Source organism: Oenanthe melanoleuca, chromosome Z, assembly GCF_029582105.1.
Source record: "Oenanthe melanoleuca isolate GR-GAL-2019-014 chromosome Z, OMel1.0, whole genome shotgun sequence".
In the NCBI taxonomy this organism is placed as follows: domain Eukaryota; kingdom Metazoa; phylum Chordata; class Aves; order Passeriformes; family Muscicapidae; genus Oenanthe; species Oenanthe melanoleuca.
In genome coordinates, this window is record NC_079362.1 from 57947947 (window position 1) to 57968671 (window position 20725).

The window sequence follows — 20725 nt, forward strand, 5'->3', positions numbered from 1 at the left end:
AAATAATATGACTTAATATCATTATTCTTTCTGATGTCCCTCTGATGTATAATGAAAAAAGTACTTGCAAACTTGCAAAATTTTACGTCTGGGGTTTCAGTTGATGAAAATATGTGACAATGAAATGAATAAAATGTCGTGAAATTTCTAAGTGAAAATGGAAACACATTTTCAGCCCCCAGCAACCGAAATATATATTAAATATATTTAACACTACACAGCCACCACAGTATGAGTTAGCCTATTGAAAGCTGCTTACCTTAGGACATAAAATGTGTCTTTTACATAGTCCAAGAAAAAGATTTCATGCCAGGAAATGTTAGTTCAAAAAACTTCCATTTCCACCTCCGTCTTTACATTGTAAAAGATGTCAGTCAGATTTATTCACAAATTTTTTACAACATGTCCTAGGTGTAGTTTTGGATTGAAAGATGTTGCCTTGGGGACATTTGCTTCAGAAAACAGTATTACTGTAGTTGTCAGGCATTTCAAGTAAGTTTGTCTTGTCCCAAAGTTTAGAACCACAGCAGACTCACTTATGAAACAATGTACAAAGAACCATTTTTAAAAGAATGCTTCTCTATAGACGTGATGACACACTGTGAGTCTTATTCAAGCTTTGGCAATATGTTATTGACATCCTGGTAGACATATACAATGCCAAAAAAACCCCTAGGTGGCAAGACATACTACTGCAGATTATAGTAGTCTTTCCAGGTCACAAGAAATAAAAATTTTTAAAAGAAAGGCCAAACTACAAACTACAGTATTTAGAAAGAGTAGTTTCATTACTATTCCATCTGCTGTCAAAACTTGCAGTAAGTTAAAGTTATCCTAATTCCAGACTGAGCATTTAAAATCAGTTTCCTGAAAAGTTAAATTGGCTATAAGAAACAGCAGCTTATTCTTCAAGCTGAAGGAAAAAAAAAGAGTGATTTAAAAATGTTTATTTTACCAGATTGTTTTGTCAATAATGAAATAGCAAATCTGATTTTTTGCTTTATCATCCGTGATTTTTCTTCTTCTTTTTCTTCTCCTCCTAATAATTTTAAGAAAACAAAAAAAACCCCAAACTAAACTCAAAAACAGAGTTCTCTAAACACCTTCAAGGCTGAATCTCAGGTATGAAGGGTTGAAGGATACAAAGTAGTCTTTTGCAATATTTTCAATTATTTGCATGCTAGCTGAAATCCATACACACCACTTATTATCTTTAAATATCTATAGCATATAATTATTTTATATTAAAAACAACTCTAATAAACAACATACACTCAAAAGTGCTGTGTTCTGTATTGTAATAGAATTCTAGTTTCCAGTGTAAAGTGGCCAGAAACTTGGAATAAAAGATTTTGTCATCTAATTTTAAAATGGTGGCATTTAATATTTTAACATCATAAAAATAATATGAAAGATAAATGTCTACTGAACCACGGAATTACTTCAAATATACACAGATATAGTGTATCTCCATGAGTAAAAATAAGCATGAAATTTAAAGGAGATGAACATTTCTTTAGGTAAAAAACCAAAAATGCTAATAAAAGAAATTTAAATAAATGATTAAAATATTTAAATTATTGAAATTACTTCCATTTGCTAATTTAAATTATATTAAACTTTTAAGATTTAAATATTTTTTTAAATCTCTCCAAAAAATTTAGGAGAGTTAGTCTCCTCTGTCTGTTTGAAGAACTTTTATCCCAAGTTATCAAGACCTTCTGCCTAATATTCTGAGTGCATTTTGGATTGAGACCTAAGGCCATTTCACAGCTGTCTGGTCAGACTGTTCTTACAGACTGAACTTTACAAAGATTGAAGAAATCTTCCATCTGTCATGCAAAATCCGTCATTTACTGGGTGTGACGTATAAGTTAAATGATGCAGAGTGGCCCATGCTGCTCAGGACCGTACAGTGGGCTGTCTTTCCATAGCATTTGACTCTGAATTCCCTCTGATACCCTTAAGACAGCAAGATAATATTTTTTTTTATACGTTCAATTGGAAGTGTTTGAAATGATAACACAGGGTTTATTGCAGCCTACTGAGTGTTGCTTTTACACTGTGTGGCTTGGGCTTGCATGAAGGCCTTTAGTGATATTTGGGGATAGAAAATTCTAGGGTAGCAGTGGAGGATTATGTAGGTCAAAGGAAACCAAACTTGATGCATTCTGGTCTGTATTCCCTGCTGGAACTCATGTTCGGGATGAACTACTTCAGGACCCTACCCTGATTTTGTCTTAGAGAGAACTAGCTGGAGTGGTCTGGACAAAAGCCATGGAGAGACTGCAGCTCCAGAGCCTGGCAGCTCATGGGCTGTCTTTGTTTTTGAAGTGTGAGCACAGACCAGGCTGAGGCTGGCAGTATTGCAGGTGACAACGCTGTTGGTAGTTAAGGAAGTTCAGTCTCCCTCCTATATGTGTATTGATCAAAAGATCTGAGTGTGGAGCTAGACAAACTCACAATTTGAATCTGTGTCTGACGTTATTTGGTGACTGCAGCCAGAAGATTGACCAGTTCTTGGTATCATTACTTTAAAAAGTGCAGTCCACAGATGTTTCAAAGAAGGATTTGGAAGTATGGAGAATATTTTCAAGCCATCTATAGGAATGCAATAGGACAGGACTTACCAAAGGACTAAATAGGAACAGTTTTATATTTAAAGCTAGGAAGGTATTCCTACCTGAATATTTTTATTGGTAAAGCCTTATGACAGAGATTTGTCTTGTTCTTGAGAAGTTTTTGGTGGTGGTGGTGGCTGTGGTGGTGGTGGTGATGTAAGGAATTGAGTTTATTACCCAAATGGAACAGCATGCACTGCAATTTACCTGCACCAAAACTTTGATCAGACACTGTTGGACAAAACCACACCGCATCCTATAAAGGATATTATTGGATAATTTAAGAAATAAATATTGAATATTAAGTGTGGAAAGACTACCTGCGAAAACACAGCACTAAAATACTTAATATTTATATGCTTTCTAACCTGGCAGAGAAAGCTATGACGATCTTCCATCACTGTACAAAGTTAGGAAGATATATAAAGACATTTTAAAATGAATCACTCAAAAAGCCCCACAAAACAAAAATAACCTCCCATCAAAACCAAAAGAAAAAACAAGAAAGCACGTGAAAAGTTTAAACTAAATTTTAATGGGATAACTGAAAAAATTAATGAACTAAACTTTGTTGACATTTGTTTCTTTTTAAAAACTCCTGCCTATAGTGATCTCTCCCAGGTTTAAAATATAAGAACTGAAACACCTTATATATCCAACAGAGAATTCCAGGTGACAGTAATAACAACAACAACAGGAAAATATTTTTTTTTTCTGTTTCCAACTTCTCCATTCTGCTTTGTAACAATTTTTTTTTTTTAATTTTTTGTACCTAATACAAGATCTCTTCCCCAGGAAAGATTGGACAAGGTGATCTTCTGAAGTCCATTCCAACCTGGTCTGTTTTATGCCTCCATGATTCTAAATGGCACTGTAATGATTTTGTAGCTCACCAGTACCTGAAAGACAATTATTAATTCAGATGTATGGGCTTGCAGAAATGCTGACAGTCTGACCTTCAGCTCAGTATAAATGTTGATCAGTGAAGCATTGCTTGTCTCTCTACATTGAAAACAAACTAACCAAAGAAGCCACACACACACAAAACCTAGACAAAACAAACAAAAACCAGCAGTAAACCAGAACTGACTGATCTTCCTAAGAATTTATTTACTTCAAAAGAAAGACAGCCAATTTATATTTTCCATTTTTACAGACATGCCACAAGCTGCTGCATACCTTACAGTACCTTCTTACATACTTTGCTCAATTGTGCCAGAATCTTTTCCGTATCATGGGTAAGGGCTTCTACTTTTGGAAGTCTGTGTGTTTATAATTTCTTTCAAACATTGGCTTTTTCAGATCATTGCTTTTCTGGAATAAATGTGTTATTATTTGGGAGCTTTCTTTTCAAAGTGCTTGTGAGCTAATTACCAGACAGTCCAGTCATAGTTTTGAACATGGTTGTGCTGTAGTATTTTCAGCTATGTGTGTGCCTATATATTGCCTAGAGACCTGAAGGTTACACAACTTTTAGTGAATCTATACAGATGGACTATGAATTTAGAAAATGCTTAATCTGTGTACTCCAGATTTTGCCTTGAGATTTCTACAGAAATGTTCACTTGCAAAATAGTTATCGTATGAACACTTGTAAAACTCAATAAGATAGTCTATTTTCTAGAACTTTTGAGAGGTTCTAGGGAAAAATATAAACATTTAGTGCTGGAAGGAGGAGCAAGTGTTCTTATATGAGAAGCTAATAATTTTGTCCCCCAAATCTCTAATTATATTTTTTTTGCATTTGTGCTGGAATTAAATTGAATTCTCTGGGGGAAAAAAAGCTTTTTATGAACAAAATTAAAAAATTAAAGGATCTATATAAAAAGTATCTTTCCTAGAAACATGAATGTATGCCTATCTAAAATGCACATGAAGAACATATCCTTAAGCCTTCCTTAAGAACATGCCTCAAATTTTACAGTATTTGTTTACATCTTTAGAATTTTAAAAAAGTCTTATGTATTGATATATTTTATAATGAGTATTTGCATGATCATGATTTTAGATGTGACTGAATACATCTTGTTTCAATACTGCCACCAACTTCATGGCTAAAATATCAGTTTTTAGGCATATTGCATGTTATGGCAGCTGTCTTTTTATTGCCGTAAAAAATACAGCCCACCTAAATACTTCATCTTGGTCAATGTAATAGGATTCCATACCCAATGTTTAAAATGTGACAATAAATTTAGAGCAGATGAAGAAGCTTGTTTCCATAAAACTTCCTTGTCCAAGCCCAAAGATATTTTATCAAATGATTCTGATGTCCCATCTAAGGATTCTGAAATTTTATCAAGTAATTTGAGGTGTGTGGTATTAACGGCCTGGGTAATAAAAACCACTACCTGCCATAGGATCTTCTTTGTCTATCCATGTGAGATCCTAGTTCCATGACTACTTTCTGAAAATAAAGAATTGGTCTTCTGTACAATCGTCAGCTCTGTTAAAAATGTATTAAGAGCTAATGGTTTAAAAATATTTTGAGTAGTAATTTTTTTACAAGAAAATCTTGCTGGTTGAATGTTAAGTCTTCAGTTAGTCAAATAGTACTTAAGTACTGATTGCTAACATGTTAAAATATTTGTCCATTTTCTAATATTATATTTAGATAATATTTATTAATATATATATATATATATAATATTATATAGAATCTTAAAAAAATTAGTGAAGGGTGATGAAATTATCTTCCAGGAAACTTACCACAGTTTAAAAATAGTATGCTCTACTGGTTAATTGCAATTGGCCATCAAACTCATATAAGTATCACAAATGCATTTATTATTGAACAGCATTACATGCACTGTTGGTGTATTAACTAGATTAATTATATTTGGCAGCCACAGATAGCCTTACATCTTTAAAACACGTTATGAAGAATAATTAATCTTTGCAAAATGATGTATGAAATCTAAATGAGAGCAAAAATGTGCTCTTTGGAGGTGATTTCTTTGTGCAGGATAGATCAGGTATTGTACAATACTAAAAAACAAACTATATTGTAACTTTCTGTCATTCTTTTTGACAACATTTATGCATAACTTTTTATAAAAGCCTTAATAATTGTTTCTTATATGGTATAGGAACATATATACATATAATTCCTCATGTGTAGAAGTTATCTGTGTGCTTCTGAAATATTAGCATGGAGAAATGTAAAAAGACTGAATGAAAAGCACTGTAAATTGAGGATTCAGAATATATTCATCCATAAGCCTATGAAAAATCCTATAATTGATTGTATAAGAATATTTCAACCAGTGAAAGCATTGTGAATTGATGTTTCATTTGAACTTCAATTTCTGCCTTTTACCTTCCAATGAATTTACATTAAATTATTTGAAACATGCTTTTATGTCAAGATAAGTTGCATTTGTGGCTTCAAATAAAAATTTTAAACATCCTGGGTTCATTATAGAAAATCTACATGCCAAGATTTAACGTCACTTGGTTTACCATCAGAAATTCCGTTTGGGTCTATTACAGTGCAGCAGCTCTCAGTTTAAAAATCTTCTTCAATTAAACATAACTTTGCTTCTTGACATCTGGGAAAAATGTGGATTTTATGCTATATGTTTATGCTTCAATGACTACATGACTTATTTTAAAAAGTTATTGCTACAACAGAACAGTAATTATAAAATAAGTTTGAAAATTTCCTGTGAACTTTATTGCTTGTGAGTCTAAAGATATTTTCAGATATTTTTGAATTTTTATTGCATATAAGAAATAATATAAAACTTAGTTCAGTACTGAGCTCTCTAAAGAATAAGCATAAGGAGGTACCTACTGCTCAAATAATGGAACTAAGAGTTTCATGTCCATTTCTGTGTTGTTTTCTAAGGACTAGACTGAGGAGTAGGTGATCTTGGGTTTAGTAAATATTCCCTTCCATACAGATGTCATAGTTTCTGTGCAGATGAAATCTACAACTACCTCATTCTTGTAATAGCAGTCGCCAATTTTATGTTGTGTATGATTTCTGTGCTAATTTAATATGGCATATTCCAATGAAAAAAAAATTAAACATGGGTTTCAGTGTTACCAGCATAGTCAATCAGCCTGTTTTTTCAACAGCTGAGCTTTGCAAATTCCTATTCATTCAGTGAAGCTGCTCTATGTCCAGCCCTTTAGAGGACAATTTCAAATATTCAGCCGTAATTTAGGTGATTCTGTTATTCTCCTAGTTTTGTAAAATATTAATTTGGCCTTCGCCTTTTCTTTTGGGAAATCAAAACTTCTATTCATTTTTTCAGTAAAAAAGTATTGCACCATGGCCTTTCAAGTGATCAAACAGCCAGAAAAAAAACCTGGTTAATTTTTCAAGAAGAGTTAAGAGTTTAAATATGGATTTAAATGAGTGTTTAGAATAATTTTTGCCAAGCACTTTCTACCAGAAAATAATAGTATTCTAGTAACTTTAATTAAAAGTAAGTCTAAAAAATGTATATTCAGGGTAAAATAGCTTTAAAATGTATTAGTTTTCTTGATTAATCACTTCCTCTAATCTCTTAGATTTTGTCTACATTGTACTTGACTTTATTTATTACTAAGACATTGTTTTAATATCTGTATTTTTGAATAAATAGCAAAAGCAGAAAGCAGTGTGGTTGCTATAGCCCAAACACAGCATGACCAGTAAGGGTTTATAGTTCAAGCAGTACTACCTTGGCTTTCCATAATGCTAAAAAAATTTCTGTGTTTCTCATGGCTTATGTTGGCAAAATACAATAAAAGCAATCTTTGTCATGAGAGCTTTCCAAATTTCCCAAGTCTTAATAGCCAGTGACCAGAGGACTTCAGAGACCTAATCTTCTGACTGGACCTTTCCATGTCTGCCTTTGTACCAATCATATGCTCCTTTTTTCAGTCATCAAATGCAAGATAAAAAAAATGTAAATGTCAAATCGCTGTCTATGTTTGCAGTGATAATTTAATTCTCTACTTCCCTAGACTAGATCTGAAATTTAGTATGTAAATATAGGATATAGTGCCATGCCTTTCCATTGATCTTCAGATATGATGGGGAGCTAGGCCTAGATTCAACTGATCCTGCAAATACATCAAATATATGTCTGAATTAAAATGTACGAATCCTATCGCTTTTCGTCTTCTCATCTGACTTAAATAATTTTCAAAATGGACGAATTTCTCTGAAGAATATTTCAGTAGACTGACAAGAGACAAGTCTATGGTTGAGCTGTCTAAAGCACCTAAAGTTGTTGTCTGTCTCAGAGATACTCATTTTAGGAGTCTGTTCTTTAAAAACTTTGGGAGCATATAGGGAAAAAAAGGCATGTGTTAATATTTTGTATGCTTCTTAAAAGTGGCAGTTTCTAAGCACTACACTTCAAAAAGGATGAGGTATATTGTGAAGGAAGACTTCCATTTCTCCCAGATATGTTTGAGGAAATCAGTGAGACTTCAGAACTTCTCAGTTTTTTCACAGTCACACAGGTAGTGGTTAACACCATGGATGGCATTGGAGTATTCAGCATTTTTAGTGATATAAATGCAGTAGGACTTGGACTTCAAACGTTAGAAAAGGCTGCTGTAATCTCATGCAAATTTGTACTTCAATCTGCAAATCACAGAGGTTTGCTACTTAGATTGTCACATGCTTGCTCTTTATTGTACTCCTTTAAAAAATTAAAAAGAAACTAAGAATGGCTTTGTATACAGGGAATACTGGCCCATATTAATCTTATAAATCTCATTAAGTACTTCATAATCAGCTTATTATTCTGCTTCTTTTAAGAACGTTTTAGTCCACTTCTCTATGTAATGAATAATAATTTCCCTCTGTTTCCTACTTATTTTAGGATTGTAAACTTTTTGAAATAAAGATCTTGTATTTTCTATGTATCTTAATATCCCTAAGCATCTTTGGTTCTATGTAGCTATAAAGTACTATTCTATGATATTCTACTTATCCATAGCTACAACCCAGCTGCATATGCACAAACAATTTTTCATTCAGTAGTATATATTTGAGCAACTTCTGTATATAATTCCTGGGACAGTGAAAATCTCTTAATATTATAAAAAGTCTAGGGTTTTTTTTCCCTGTTACATGTAGCAGGGAAACAGAACTGTTACCTGAATTAGCTTTCCTTTAGATACTCAGCAATTTAAATTAGGTGTTCATTCTTAAACAGCTTTTACTTAAGAAGTTGACTCTAGCTTCAATATCTTTTCAATTTTGAGTTTTAGTTCTTGTACTCTAATTCAAGTTACAAATATATATCTTTGTCAGAATAGAAGTTGTCATTTAATGCTAGAAAGTACCAGACATAGAATGCACAATCGTAAATTCATATTTTGGCCACATCTGACAAAAAAGAAAAAAAGTACTTATGTAGAAAGGTAATAATCATGATAATTCCTATCTAAAGTATTCTGTATCAGTACATGAGCGTAAAGGTATGTGGACAACATTATATATTTGTGCATGAAAGATGACTTGCAGACCCTTGGAGTTTGTTGAACTGGTTCTAGAGAAATGTGGGAAAGGCAATTAGAAAACAAAAAAGTGCCAGCTTGCAGAAATTAGCTCTCTGGGATCTGTACATCCACTGGTAGGGGCACGGGAATTGCAGTTTGATGAATTGAAAATATCAAACATGAAAAGGAAGATGGTCCACACATGCAAAAAAGTGTGTTGGGTGAATATTTCCTGAAATCAGTACCAGGAATTTCTTAAAAATTCTCATGTTTGTGTTACATAGAAGAATCTGTAAAATATGACAAGATAAAAATAATCAATCTCTTTATTAATATTCAATGAATGAGCAGAAAGCAGAAGGTGGATAGTATTAATAAGGAAAAATATTTTAAGCATCAAGACAGGCATGATAGATAATAGGAACAAAGGTATTTAAATCTAAATTACAAATATTATCTGGAAACAAATCTCAAGCAATAATGCTCTTAAGTTAAGGGGACTGGATGTCCTTTGTTCAAAAACTGAAAGAACTGGTACAGGAAATCTCACTCTTATAGCAGGGATTGTTAATAAGATTATAAAATCAGGGACAGAATAATATTAAACATGTTACTTGTATTTTAAGATATCAGCAGCGATCTAGACAAGTAGAAAGCCTTTTTCATTTAAGAAAGAAAAAGAAAAAAGTTTTGAAGACTTGAAGGGTTACTAATCATCAAGACAAATATAAAATTGTATTAAATTGCTATGTGTTTACTAAATTAATTTGCTCTCTGTAACCTTATTTTGCAGACAAAATAGTAGGTGGACTCATAGAGGTGATCTTTGTTATAATGTTACATGGGAAATTATTATTTAAAATAGAAAACATGAGTATAAGTAAAGAAGTTTAAGGCAGATTAGGAGGTAGTAACAGAAGAAAAAAAGAAATGTAGAAGGTAATATTATTTCCTAAGTAAAATGCTACTAGAGTTCAAATATTTCACTTAGTACTTTTATTCGTGGAGTGCACAAGCGACATTTTCATACGATTCAGTGGTAGGAAACTACCACTATGGAGAAGAATCTTGCAGTAGTTCAGTAGGAGGGAAAGTAAAGCTTACATGTTTGATGTCCAGAAATTTTTTGAAACTATGAAGGAAAATAGAAAGTCTATTGATGACAATGAGCACAGGTTGACCACAACTGAAAGGCAAGTTCAGTGACTCAACACTACTTATTTTACTTTCATAATTGCTAGCTTTTTTATATGACAAAATCTCAATGTTGAAATGGTTTGATTTTGCAAGGTCTGAAGGTTTTGACATAAAATATTTTTTGATGACTAAGTTCCAAACAGGCAGAAATTATTTGCTTATAAATAAAATTGAAAGCAACAAAACCAAGACAAATCACATCAAATAAAAAAGATTTTCATTCATTAGTGTACATTACCTCTCAAATACCAAACTTCATATTCTGATTTCAGAAAGAAATTATAGTAATGGGGTTTTAATAGTAATTTTTGTTTTTTTTTCCTCAGAGAAGTTATATTGAAGGTTGTCATTTGATAGAAAGCTGAAAGATCTAGGTTATTTATTATGAAAATAATAATAAAAATTGCAAAATACATTAGGTATCTGAAGAAGTTTTAGGAATCCTCACACAGAAAATATTCATTTTCATTTCTTAAAGGCAAATAATTGAAGTATATCTATTTCCATCTGAAAAATAACAAGAAAAATTTTTGGTGAAAAAACAGCTCCACACCAAACAGAATTATTTTAATGGGTCATTAATGGTTCTAAATGGTCATCTACAACTTAGATCTTCAAGAAGCTTTTTTGAGATTATTAAATTATTATTATATTATTAAAATGGTTATTCAAATGTGTAAACCATATTATAAATCATACATTGAAATTAGTTGATTGAACTTTTTATTTGACATCAGAAAAGCATACTTGATAGAAATATAAGATATATTAGGAGACATGACATCTCAGAAAAAAATGAAGCATTGTCCTGTGTTTTACATTCCACTGCTTTTCTTTCCCCATCCCAGAAAAGAAACTACCTAGATAGGAAAGTGTCAAAAAAAAGTACATCTAAGTAAGATTCAACAAGAGCTGCCAAGTAAAATCCTTTCTCTCCATTTCTTGTTGTAAATCATAACTGAATAGTTCGGTTCAGTAATCATTCCTTTTACAAAATATTCTTATGTTCAGAATCAAATATGCTACTTGGTAATGTAGAAAGAAGCCATCTTCACTAAGCTAATGTGCAACTGAGTAGTGAATGCAATGCAAACATTACCAGATAGGGTAAATAAAGTCAACAAAAAGTATTAGCAAACAAAATTTCATCCTGCCTTGTAATTTAAAATTTCATCTTACCTTGTCATTTGAGATTCAAGTACTCTGAACTGCAGTTGACCAAAATAAGCACAATAATTTCCATATTGGAGAGCAGGTCATGACTATTTGCTGGAAGTGTATTTAATCTGACCTCATTTTGCTAACATTATATAAATAAGAAACTATCATTTTTCTTTGTTTCCATTTTACAATTATGAAAACATACAATTTGTTTTCTTGAATAACTGCTTTCAAACTGTTTTTGGGAATTTTGGTAATATCTGATATTTTCACTGAGGTAAAATTTTAGAATTTGTGGTTACTGGAAGTCACTCCCTATATCACAGCAGACATACTTCCAAACTGAGAGTGTTACCAGGCCCATATTCCATAGCAGTAGTGTGACTCCTTACACAGAGCTCAACTTCTGCTTCTGGCCAAAAAAATAATATCTAGGACATAGGAGGCAAAATAACTTGATAAACATGAGTCTAAGCTGTCACTCATTTTAATATGTTAAGCCTAATCTGTTAGTTACATATGTTAATATATATTCTGTTAGCAAAACAGAGAAAAAGAACCTGGTTTTTTTTCCTTTTTTTAAGGCAAATAAAATTCATTGGTCAATCAGTGGGTAGGAAAAACGGTACAATGGGAAAAGAGAGAACAATAATCTGTACCTCTTATTTACATTTCTTTTGCATAAATGTCGTTTATATTTCTTGAATGATCTTTAAGGCATCTGGACCCTGTTTTATTCAATAGTAAGAGATGAGTCTTTGAGCAAAACCAGTGGTGCTTAATCCAGGAAGTATGTTGCTATGAATGACATGTATTTTATTTTAGGAATCACCAATCAGTGGTATTTAGGATAGCAAAATTATTTCTCTTCAAATGAGATCAAAGATAGTTTAATCTCCCTGAGATGCCCTGGCATTCTTTTCCACACCACTCCTTCAATGCCAGTTTAAATCTATGGAGCCTTAAGGATCTTTTTATATCAGTTATAAGACATAAATGGCACAACAAAAGTATAACAATAGCTGATGCTTACCAAATGAGATGAGGAAAAATAACTATTTTTTATACACCTAAGAAGATTTTACATTTTAAAATGAGATTATCTGAAAAAAATCTGAAAAAAATCTGAAAAAAATCTCTTGCTCTAATTGAAAAGAGCGAGACACAGAACAAGCTAAGGATTTAATAGAAGACACATTAAATATTCATTTTTCAAAGTTTTTGACCTGAAGATTCTTTGGATTTAAAAAAGGGCTGGGGCTTGGATGGAGAATGTTCTGCTCAAATTACATTTATAGTTCAGCACATCGTTTTCAGTACAAAAATATACTTGATAACTAAGCTCTTTTTGTTCTTAAGGGATAGCTGCAAGCTCTTAGCAACAATACCTAATTCATGATTGTTGTTCAAAAGTGAACTGCATGTTTTTTGAAGATTTCTCTTTTAGTAGTCATTTCAATGAGATAATTATGACTCTAAGCCATCAAGCCCTCGGGGCAAGTTATGTGGTATGGGTTATTTCTCCACTGCATAGTGCTCATTTAGACCTCTCTGGGTACAGGAAACAAATTTTCTGTCATTTTTTCAGTTCAAAGTGTCTGAAATCATGTGAGGCTCTGTCAGATCCCACTGGGGTGATGTTTCTATAGCATGACACAAAATGCATGTGGCTTGTCTCATGATTCGTCAGGGAAATATCTGAGGGTGGAAAGTCTGTAAGGATGTAACAAGATTGTATAGGAAGAATAGAGACAAACTGCTGTTACCTGAACTTCTTGTAGCAAGTGATTATATGCTGAATCCTAGAATCTGTCTTTCTTTCTGAACATCTAGTTTTCTTACTCCAGAAGGGGATCCAAGACAGAGTTAATTTCCTTGCAGGGCAGATGGCAGAGGAAGAGCACAGGACAAGCCTTTCTTGTCTTGACACACACTCATATAACGTTTGTTTGTGAACTAAGAAGTGTAAATACATTAAAGATCCCACTGGGTTTATCTGCTCACTCTGATGAGGATTCTGATGAGATGAATTTGTGCCTTTACTTTCTATGCTATTATTACTGAAGACAACTGGTGGGGATCTAAAACTTTGTATGACAAAAGACCTATAATTTGCATGATTTCCTTCACATGTGCAGTGGGATACATTTCTTATAATTTCATTAACCACACTGATATTTTAATCTATGTAGTCTTCATGGAAAGTTTGTGAATAATGATGGCAACCTAACACTTAAAATATAGAAATTAATCCCAAATAAGGAGATTTTTCACATCCATGTGTTATATTTCTATAATATTGCAGATGAATAGTAGAATTTAGGTGACTATTAATTTTTTTCAATTCTTTCCATCTGTTTTAAAGAATCCCTTTATATTTTTATTTTTTTTTCCTTAAAAATGCATTCAAAAATACTATCTTTTTTTTTTTATTTTTTTTTAATTTTTTTTTTTTTTTTTTTTTTTTTTTTTTTTTTTTTTTTTTTAAATAGGAATTTTTATTTCAGCCTTCTTTCCAAAGCCTGAAATTACCTTCTGCACTGGTCAGCTGGTCATTTATGTTAGCAATGTATTTCTTACATGCGTGGAGTTGATATCCAGACACTCTCCTTTTTAGTGATAGCATATTTCAGGCTCCACAACCATTCATTACTTGGAGGGCATTTTGAAACTTTTTATGGAATTTAAAAGTTTGATAAGTTTTCATTTATTGATACTTCTCCAGAATCTACTGGTTTAAGTCATCTTACATAGTCTTAAAAAATCTGCCATTTGCCATTATTACTATTTAATAATGACCCTGATTCAATTTCTGTGAACTCATATTAGGACACTTCTTCTCAGCATTGCTTTAAGAATTATCTTTACCTTCCTAGATACGTGTATTGCTCTGTGTACTACTTATTTTTTAAGAAAAATATTTGATCCAATTACTTTTTTTCCCTCATTTTCCATCATAAAAATTGAAAGATGCAGTAAATTAAATTGATCTCTTTGGAAAATTTGCACTCAATATAAGCATAAAAATATTAGTCCTATATGCCTCGGGTGCAGTTTTCTTCTTAGGGTGTCTATGTCTCTATTATATATTTTCATTGTTTTTGTTGAGTTTATATTAAAAATCTAACGCTTCTTATCTCTCTTAGTACTGTCATCATTTAGAAAGGTATGCAGAGATAGGACAGGTTTTAAAATAAAGAAGAGTTGATTCAGAATAGGTTTAGGAAAGAAAATTTTTATGGTTTTCCCAGAGAGCTGGTAGATGACCCATCCCTGGAACCATTCAAGGTCAGGCAGGACAGGACTCTAAAAAACCTGTTCTAGTTGCAGATGTCCCTGTCATTGAAGGAGGTTTGGACTAAATGACCATTAAAAGTGCCTTCCAACCCAAACCATTCTAGGCAGGATAATGTCCAAAAACATCACAAAGTGAACTCTTCCTCTGGTGTCTGCTAATGCATTTGCATCTGTGAGAGAGGCAAATAAAATATTCTAGGGGATTTCAGTTCAACAGACATAGACCTTAGTCAATTTTTAAGTGAATTTTCTGGTATGGCTAGTAATTGAAAAGCTGAGTGCTGTGGGAGGAAGACTACATGGAAATTGAGAAGCAAATAATCTTCTTCTTGGTTCTCCATCAAAAAAAAAAACAGAATGGAAAGGTGTCTGCAATTTTGCAGTGTTAATAGACTGATTAAAAATAAGGTTTATAGGACATTCTTTCATCCTCCCTCTTTAGATATTTCATTGGGCAGCAAGAACTGAAAGATTCCCAAGACTATTAAGAGAGAGAAAGAGGATAGATCCTCACTCTGTAGTCCAATGTAAACTATTATTAGAAATGAGACGTGCTTCCAGATAATCTGATTCCTGCTACAAACATACTTTGTCCCAATTAATTTAATATTCAAGAAAATTTTGTATAAGAACTGGAATCTAGGGATCCTCCACATCAGGAAAGATTCATAATCACTTGTACACTTCTGTTTGTGTCTATGCCATCCTCCCTCCAACTTCTTCATGCGTAGTCAAGATTCTGCTAGAACAGGGAAGAGCAACAGCACTGTCATATAGCATAAATTCTAGTGGTCAGAGCACTCTTCTGGTAAGCAAGGAATCAAATTAAAATCTGTTTCCTACTTTTTTTTTGTTTGTTTTTTGTTGTTTGTTGTGTTGTTGTTGTTATTGGTTTTGCTTTGTTTTATTTTGTTTTTCAAATGCAGAGTGGTTGACAAGTTATTATGGGCTTGAACAGGAAGAATTTCACAAGGCAACCTATTTTTCTGGGTAAAGTCTCTAGCTTTGATTTATCCCTGCTCAGGAAAGCCCATATATTGTGCATTCCAGGTCGCTGGTGAGTTCTTTAACTGGTTTGTAATACTGCATAGTAACTTTGTATACACCCACACTCCTTCTGCAACTCTACTTCTGAATGAAATTAGCTGAGTCAAGGGGTGTTATGCTTTGTGGTGAACTTAACACTAAAGAAAAACAGAGAAATTGTAACACATATGCAGAGTAGACTCATTCACAGATTTCAAATGTGGTAAGTGACAGGTCAGTGCTGAGAAGCTATTTCTCAAGATAGTACAAGTCATTATGTAAGTCTAGTGTTGAAAATGTCAGTGCCTGTGAGTGATCGGGCAAGTATGCAGTGAGATAAGTGCAATATGAAATAGTAATGATGGTGCAGACCAGAGCAGCATTTGCTACAGTTAGTATTTCATAATAAGTTTATCTAGCTTAGAGAAAGCAATAGACAACAGGAATAGATATTAAACAGATTTTTTTAATATTCAGATTAATCATGCAATGTTGCAGCTTTTAGAGTTTTGTTTATATTCTCTTCAGATATCTCTGGTATAAATTCCCAAACTAGGTGGGAGGTGTGGTATAGGGGTGCTTTTTATATAAAGCATGAACATAACCTAACAACTTGCTTGGTCCCTTAAAAGCCACACTAAATATTTATCTTTACTGAATGATTATGTATTTTATTTTGTAGCATCTAGTGAAAAATGCTAATTTTCATTATATCTAACTCTCAGAGTATGCTTATGTTCTTATGATAAAAAAAAAAACTCACCTTCTGTATAGAGTTGTAGAACATAAATTATGCTAGAGCCCCTTTAAATGTTGCAATCTGTTGTACTTTTGCACTGTAAGTCTTCAAATAGTATTTCATATTACTTATATTACTACTATTACAAATACACTATTACAAATATTATATTACTAACATTACGAAGATTCAGCAACATAAAATGTGTGTGGCAGTATAGGCTCTGTTTTTATAACTGAATTGAAATAAATGTCATTTCACTGTCAATACACTGTGACATTCAAGTACTTCAATATTTTATTCTTTCTTTAGTGTGGCACCAACTCTACTAGGGCTAATTTGGGGTATTGTAGTATAAGATTGTGACAAGTGACAGAACTGATCTTGAGGAAATAGGATCTATACAAATGTGACGTGCAATACCTTATCATGTTACTCCCGAGTTCACCCACACCCTAATCAAATAAAAAGCCTTATCACACGTTTTAATGTCATTGAAGTTGCAGCTGGCTTCCACACTGCAGGATTTCCTGTCCAAAAGGGCAAGGGGATGTTAGAAGTTTAAGAAGCCTTAGTACAGAGTAAACCATTTAGAGGAACGGCAAGCAAACAATATATGACCTGGGTATGCTGAAGTATAAAAGTCCAGAAATCTTTTACATCTCAGCACAGATCAGCATGGTGAACTCCGCTTCCTGCGCGTCTCTTTTCCTGCAGATTTTTGCACTTCTGTGCAAAATTTTCAGCTCTTTCTGCCACCCTGGAGGCACGGGCCGTCCTAAGGAAGGCTCGTCCGCTGGTGCCCCGTCCTTGCCCTCCATCCCGGGCGGGCGGGAGCGGCAGGGCAGTTTGCGCGGTGCCGGGAGAACCCACCTAGAGGGCCCCCTTGACGCCAGCGCAGCCTCTGCCAGGCAGAGCCCTCTCCGCAGCCGAGCCCAGTCTGCTGCAGGACCGGTGCCACGCAGCCCGACACTGTCCGGGGCTGCTGCGGTGCTGCTGCTGCTGCTGCTGGACAAGGAGACCAGCAGCCCGAGGGCAGGCTGGAAATTCTGGTCCGGGAAAGGGAAGTGTGAGCCTGTTGACGCTGCATTGCTTCAAAATAGATGCCGTCTCTGTAGCCTGGGCTTAAGAATCTTCCCGAGGATGCTTGCCAGAGCGTAAGGAGTGATAACTACTGTCTGGGAGCTGAATTGGGAAAAAAGGACAGCAGTGAAAGAATGCTTAGGTAACACGGGACTTATAGCTTTGCTTTCGTTTTGCAACGTACAAATTGATGCACGTGGGTTTATATACAGTATAATATCAAAACAGAACTAGACTCTGCAGTGAGAGTCAATAGCTTAGTCATTTCACTTAAAGGGAGCAGACAGCCTTATTACGGGGTTAAACAGCAAAAATGAATTTGATCATGACATGATCAAATCCCTTGATGGTATCTAACTGTAGTCCTGTCCTATGGAGTGGAAAAAGCATACTTCCTTCTTTCTTTCTTAGCTGAAGAAACAAAGTCACAGTACCAAATTCAGAAAGAAGTTTGGGGTTGTTGTACAAGGCTATTAAACATCCTCCTGTTCCCCAGGCTCGTAAGAAAGGAAAACTGCATTAAATTGACCATTGATGAATATGTGTCTAAGAAAGAAGAAAAAGCAGTATTCATTTCTGAACATGGCAAAGCAATCTGAAGTTACACATCTCTCCCTAAACACTGATTTGGCACTGGTGGCAAGAAACTATCTTTTAACTAACCTTTTCCAACTGTCCAAAATGCTGCATATGAAGATGCTTTAATTCACAGTCAAAGCACTTGGATTTTTATCAAGGCAAACTATTGGCATTGTCAGAACAGTTTCTCTATACTGATTAGTTTAATGTTTTTTTTAAAATAGCAAGTGATGCATAAATGGATGGACGTGTACCTAGAAAACCCTATGAGAAGTCTTTCACTGGATCCTGGGAATTTTTATTTTTGTGGATTACAGTAATTCTTGCAATAATCCCTGCTGTTGACTGCTCATGCAGTTGTTCTGGCATGCATCTATGAATACCATAACAGATAAATCAGTCTGACAAGGAAAAAAACTAATGTTGGAAGACCTGTGAACATGATGCATGTGAATAATTTCCCCTTTAGGAGGCATTCGTGGATATGGTGAGTAATCAATACACATTATACACTGTTAAACTCAAAATGCTTGTTTGCAAAATACTGTGACAATGACTAGATGCTATATTTTTACCTAAATAAATGTCAAGTGAGGACTAACAAAACTGTGAGAAAAATGAAAATCAGACAGAGATAGTAGTGATGAAGTAATATGAGTTTAGCACTTCATATTTGCAAAATAGGCAAGTCATAGAAATGGTATTGTTATGGTCATGTTTTCTTACATAAGTATTTCGAGCAAGGTGATGTATTTTCTTCCTGTATCAAAGGAACAGTTCTTCACATTTCTTTCTTAGCCTGATTTGAAGAAAATAACGAAGGCATATTTTCCCCTATGTTTTGTTTGTCCTAGAACTTATTTATTTATATACTTTCAAGTGACCTGAAAAGATGCTCATTCATATGGCAATTCAGTAGTCATTTATTAAAGATATGCGTAAATGCTGTAAAATATTTTTGTATGGGAGGTTCTCAAATTGGTCATTTGAAAGACAATCACATAGCACTAAAATTCCTTTATCGCTAAAACATCTGTTTCCTCTTTGAATCACAGGCATCTATAGTTCTTCCTGACTGAAAAAAATCTTTCTACTTGCCTCGCAATACAGTGCAGTCAACTTGCTTATAAATTCTACCAGTGGTTGTTGCGTCATGTCTTCCTCCTGATGCTGGAATTAGTGTCTTGGTTGGCGCTTAATGAAGATTATTAGCTGAGGCAGAAATACTTCCCCGCACAACTTCTGCCCTTCGGGCAGACACGGGGTGTTTCAGAACGCTGGAGGGAGCGCGCCTGGGAGCAGCCGGGGCAGGGCGGCGCGGGGGCCGGAGCGGGGCAGCGCTGGCGGGGCGGGCGGGGCGCGGGACCGCCGGGAACGCGCCGGGGACGCGCCGGGAACGCGCCGGGGACGCGCCGGGGACGCGCCGGGGACGCGCCGGGGCCGCGCGCCGCCAATGGCAGAGCCCGCGCGTCACCGCGGGGGGCGGCGCCGCGCGGACAATTAGCGGGCGCGCGCTGCTGCCGGCGCCCCTGCTTGTGTTCTTAATTACAGCTGATGCCGCCTTGCCCTGAGACCGTTCCAGTCTCTGCAAAGCCTTTTGAGGGCCGGCTTCAAACCATATCCCACCCCCCGAAAGTTAACAGCGAGATCTCGGATGTGTTTCATCTTTTTTTTTTTTTTTTTTTTTTTTTTTTTTTTTTTTAGCATAGTGTGCTGGAAAGGACACTGCAGGTGTGCCCGCACCTGACAGGGAAACCGCTTCCATTGTCTTCTAAGAATATGGTTTACTTTTGTGTTTATTAACTTAGAGAACTGTTTTGAGCACTCCTTAACCCACAGGTTAATCTCCTAAGCATTTTTCAAACATGAACAGTGAAGTTTGCTGAAAGACGTTTTGAACAAACTGTCTGATTTTATTTATCGTCTCTAAAACCTGGTACCTGTCTTCCCTCTCTGCTCCTTGCTAGCCTTTGCCCCATTGTCTGGGGAAGCCCAGCAGAAGTGTTTGATGGGAAGACATAGGAAGATAATGATATGTTCTATATTTGCTATTTTAACTGAATGCAAACCATACCATGGTTTTTGCCTGCATTTGTGCTTACCTAATCACAAGCCTTAATTTAGAATGCAAATGCTTTTAGAATGCTGTTATTAATCCCAGCTCTTGGAGAATAGGCAAGTTTGCTTATTCATGCTACAGTAGGTCTGTAAGGGGAATTTTTGGGTGTCAGGATGTTAAGTTGCTTTTTGTTTCATCCTAAACCTTCAAAAATCCATACAATGGTGTGCTGTCCTTTTCTGTTGGGAATAGAAATTGTCATGAAGTGTTGTCTCTATATATATAGTCTCTCATTCTACTTTCAGATGTCCTTTAAAGGATGACAGTGAAGATAAAAGAAAGAATATCTTTCATGGGGCACAAATAGTTTTATGTTTATTAATATAAATACTGGTTGATCATCTTTAATAATGTTTCTTCCACGCTGATGCAACACATCAAAGGTGTCCTGTGGCCTGTGTCATATGCTTCATGATATTTGTAACCTCTATGAGCATGCAGAACCCAATCTTT

General features: G+C 34.7%; 1 protein-coding gene across 3 annotated transcripts in view; it reads left to right on the top strand.

Annotated features, from left to right (window-relative positions):
* PDE4D (phosphodiesterase 4D) overlaps positions 1 to 20725 on the top strand; it is a 353290-nt gene that overhangs the window by 86464 nt on the left and 246101 nt on the right. The window contains exon 1 of one of the 3 annotated variants that reach the window (XM_056513782.1): positions 17431 to 18640. The exons of the other annotated variants lie outside the window; for them this stretch is intronic. Within the exon in view, the coding sequence (XP_056369757.1) occupies positions 18594 to 18640 (47 nt within the window). The 5' untranslated portion in view covers positions 17431 to 18593. Of the gene's footprint in view, positions 1 to 17430; positions 18641 to 20725 lie in introns of those variants that run through there. 3 annotated transcript variants of the gene reach the window in all.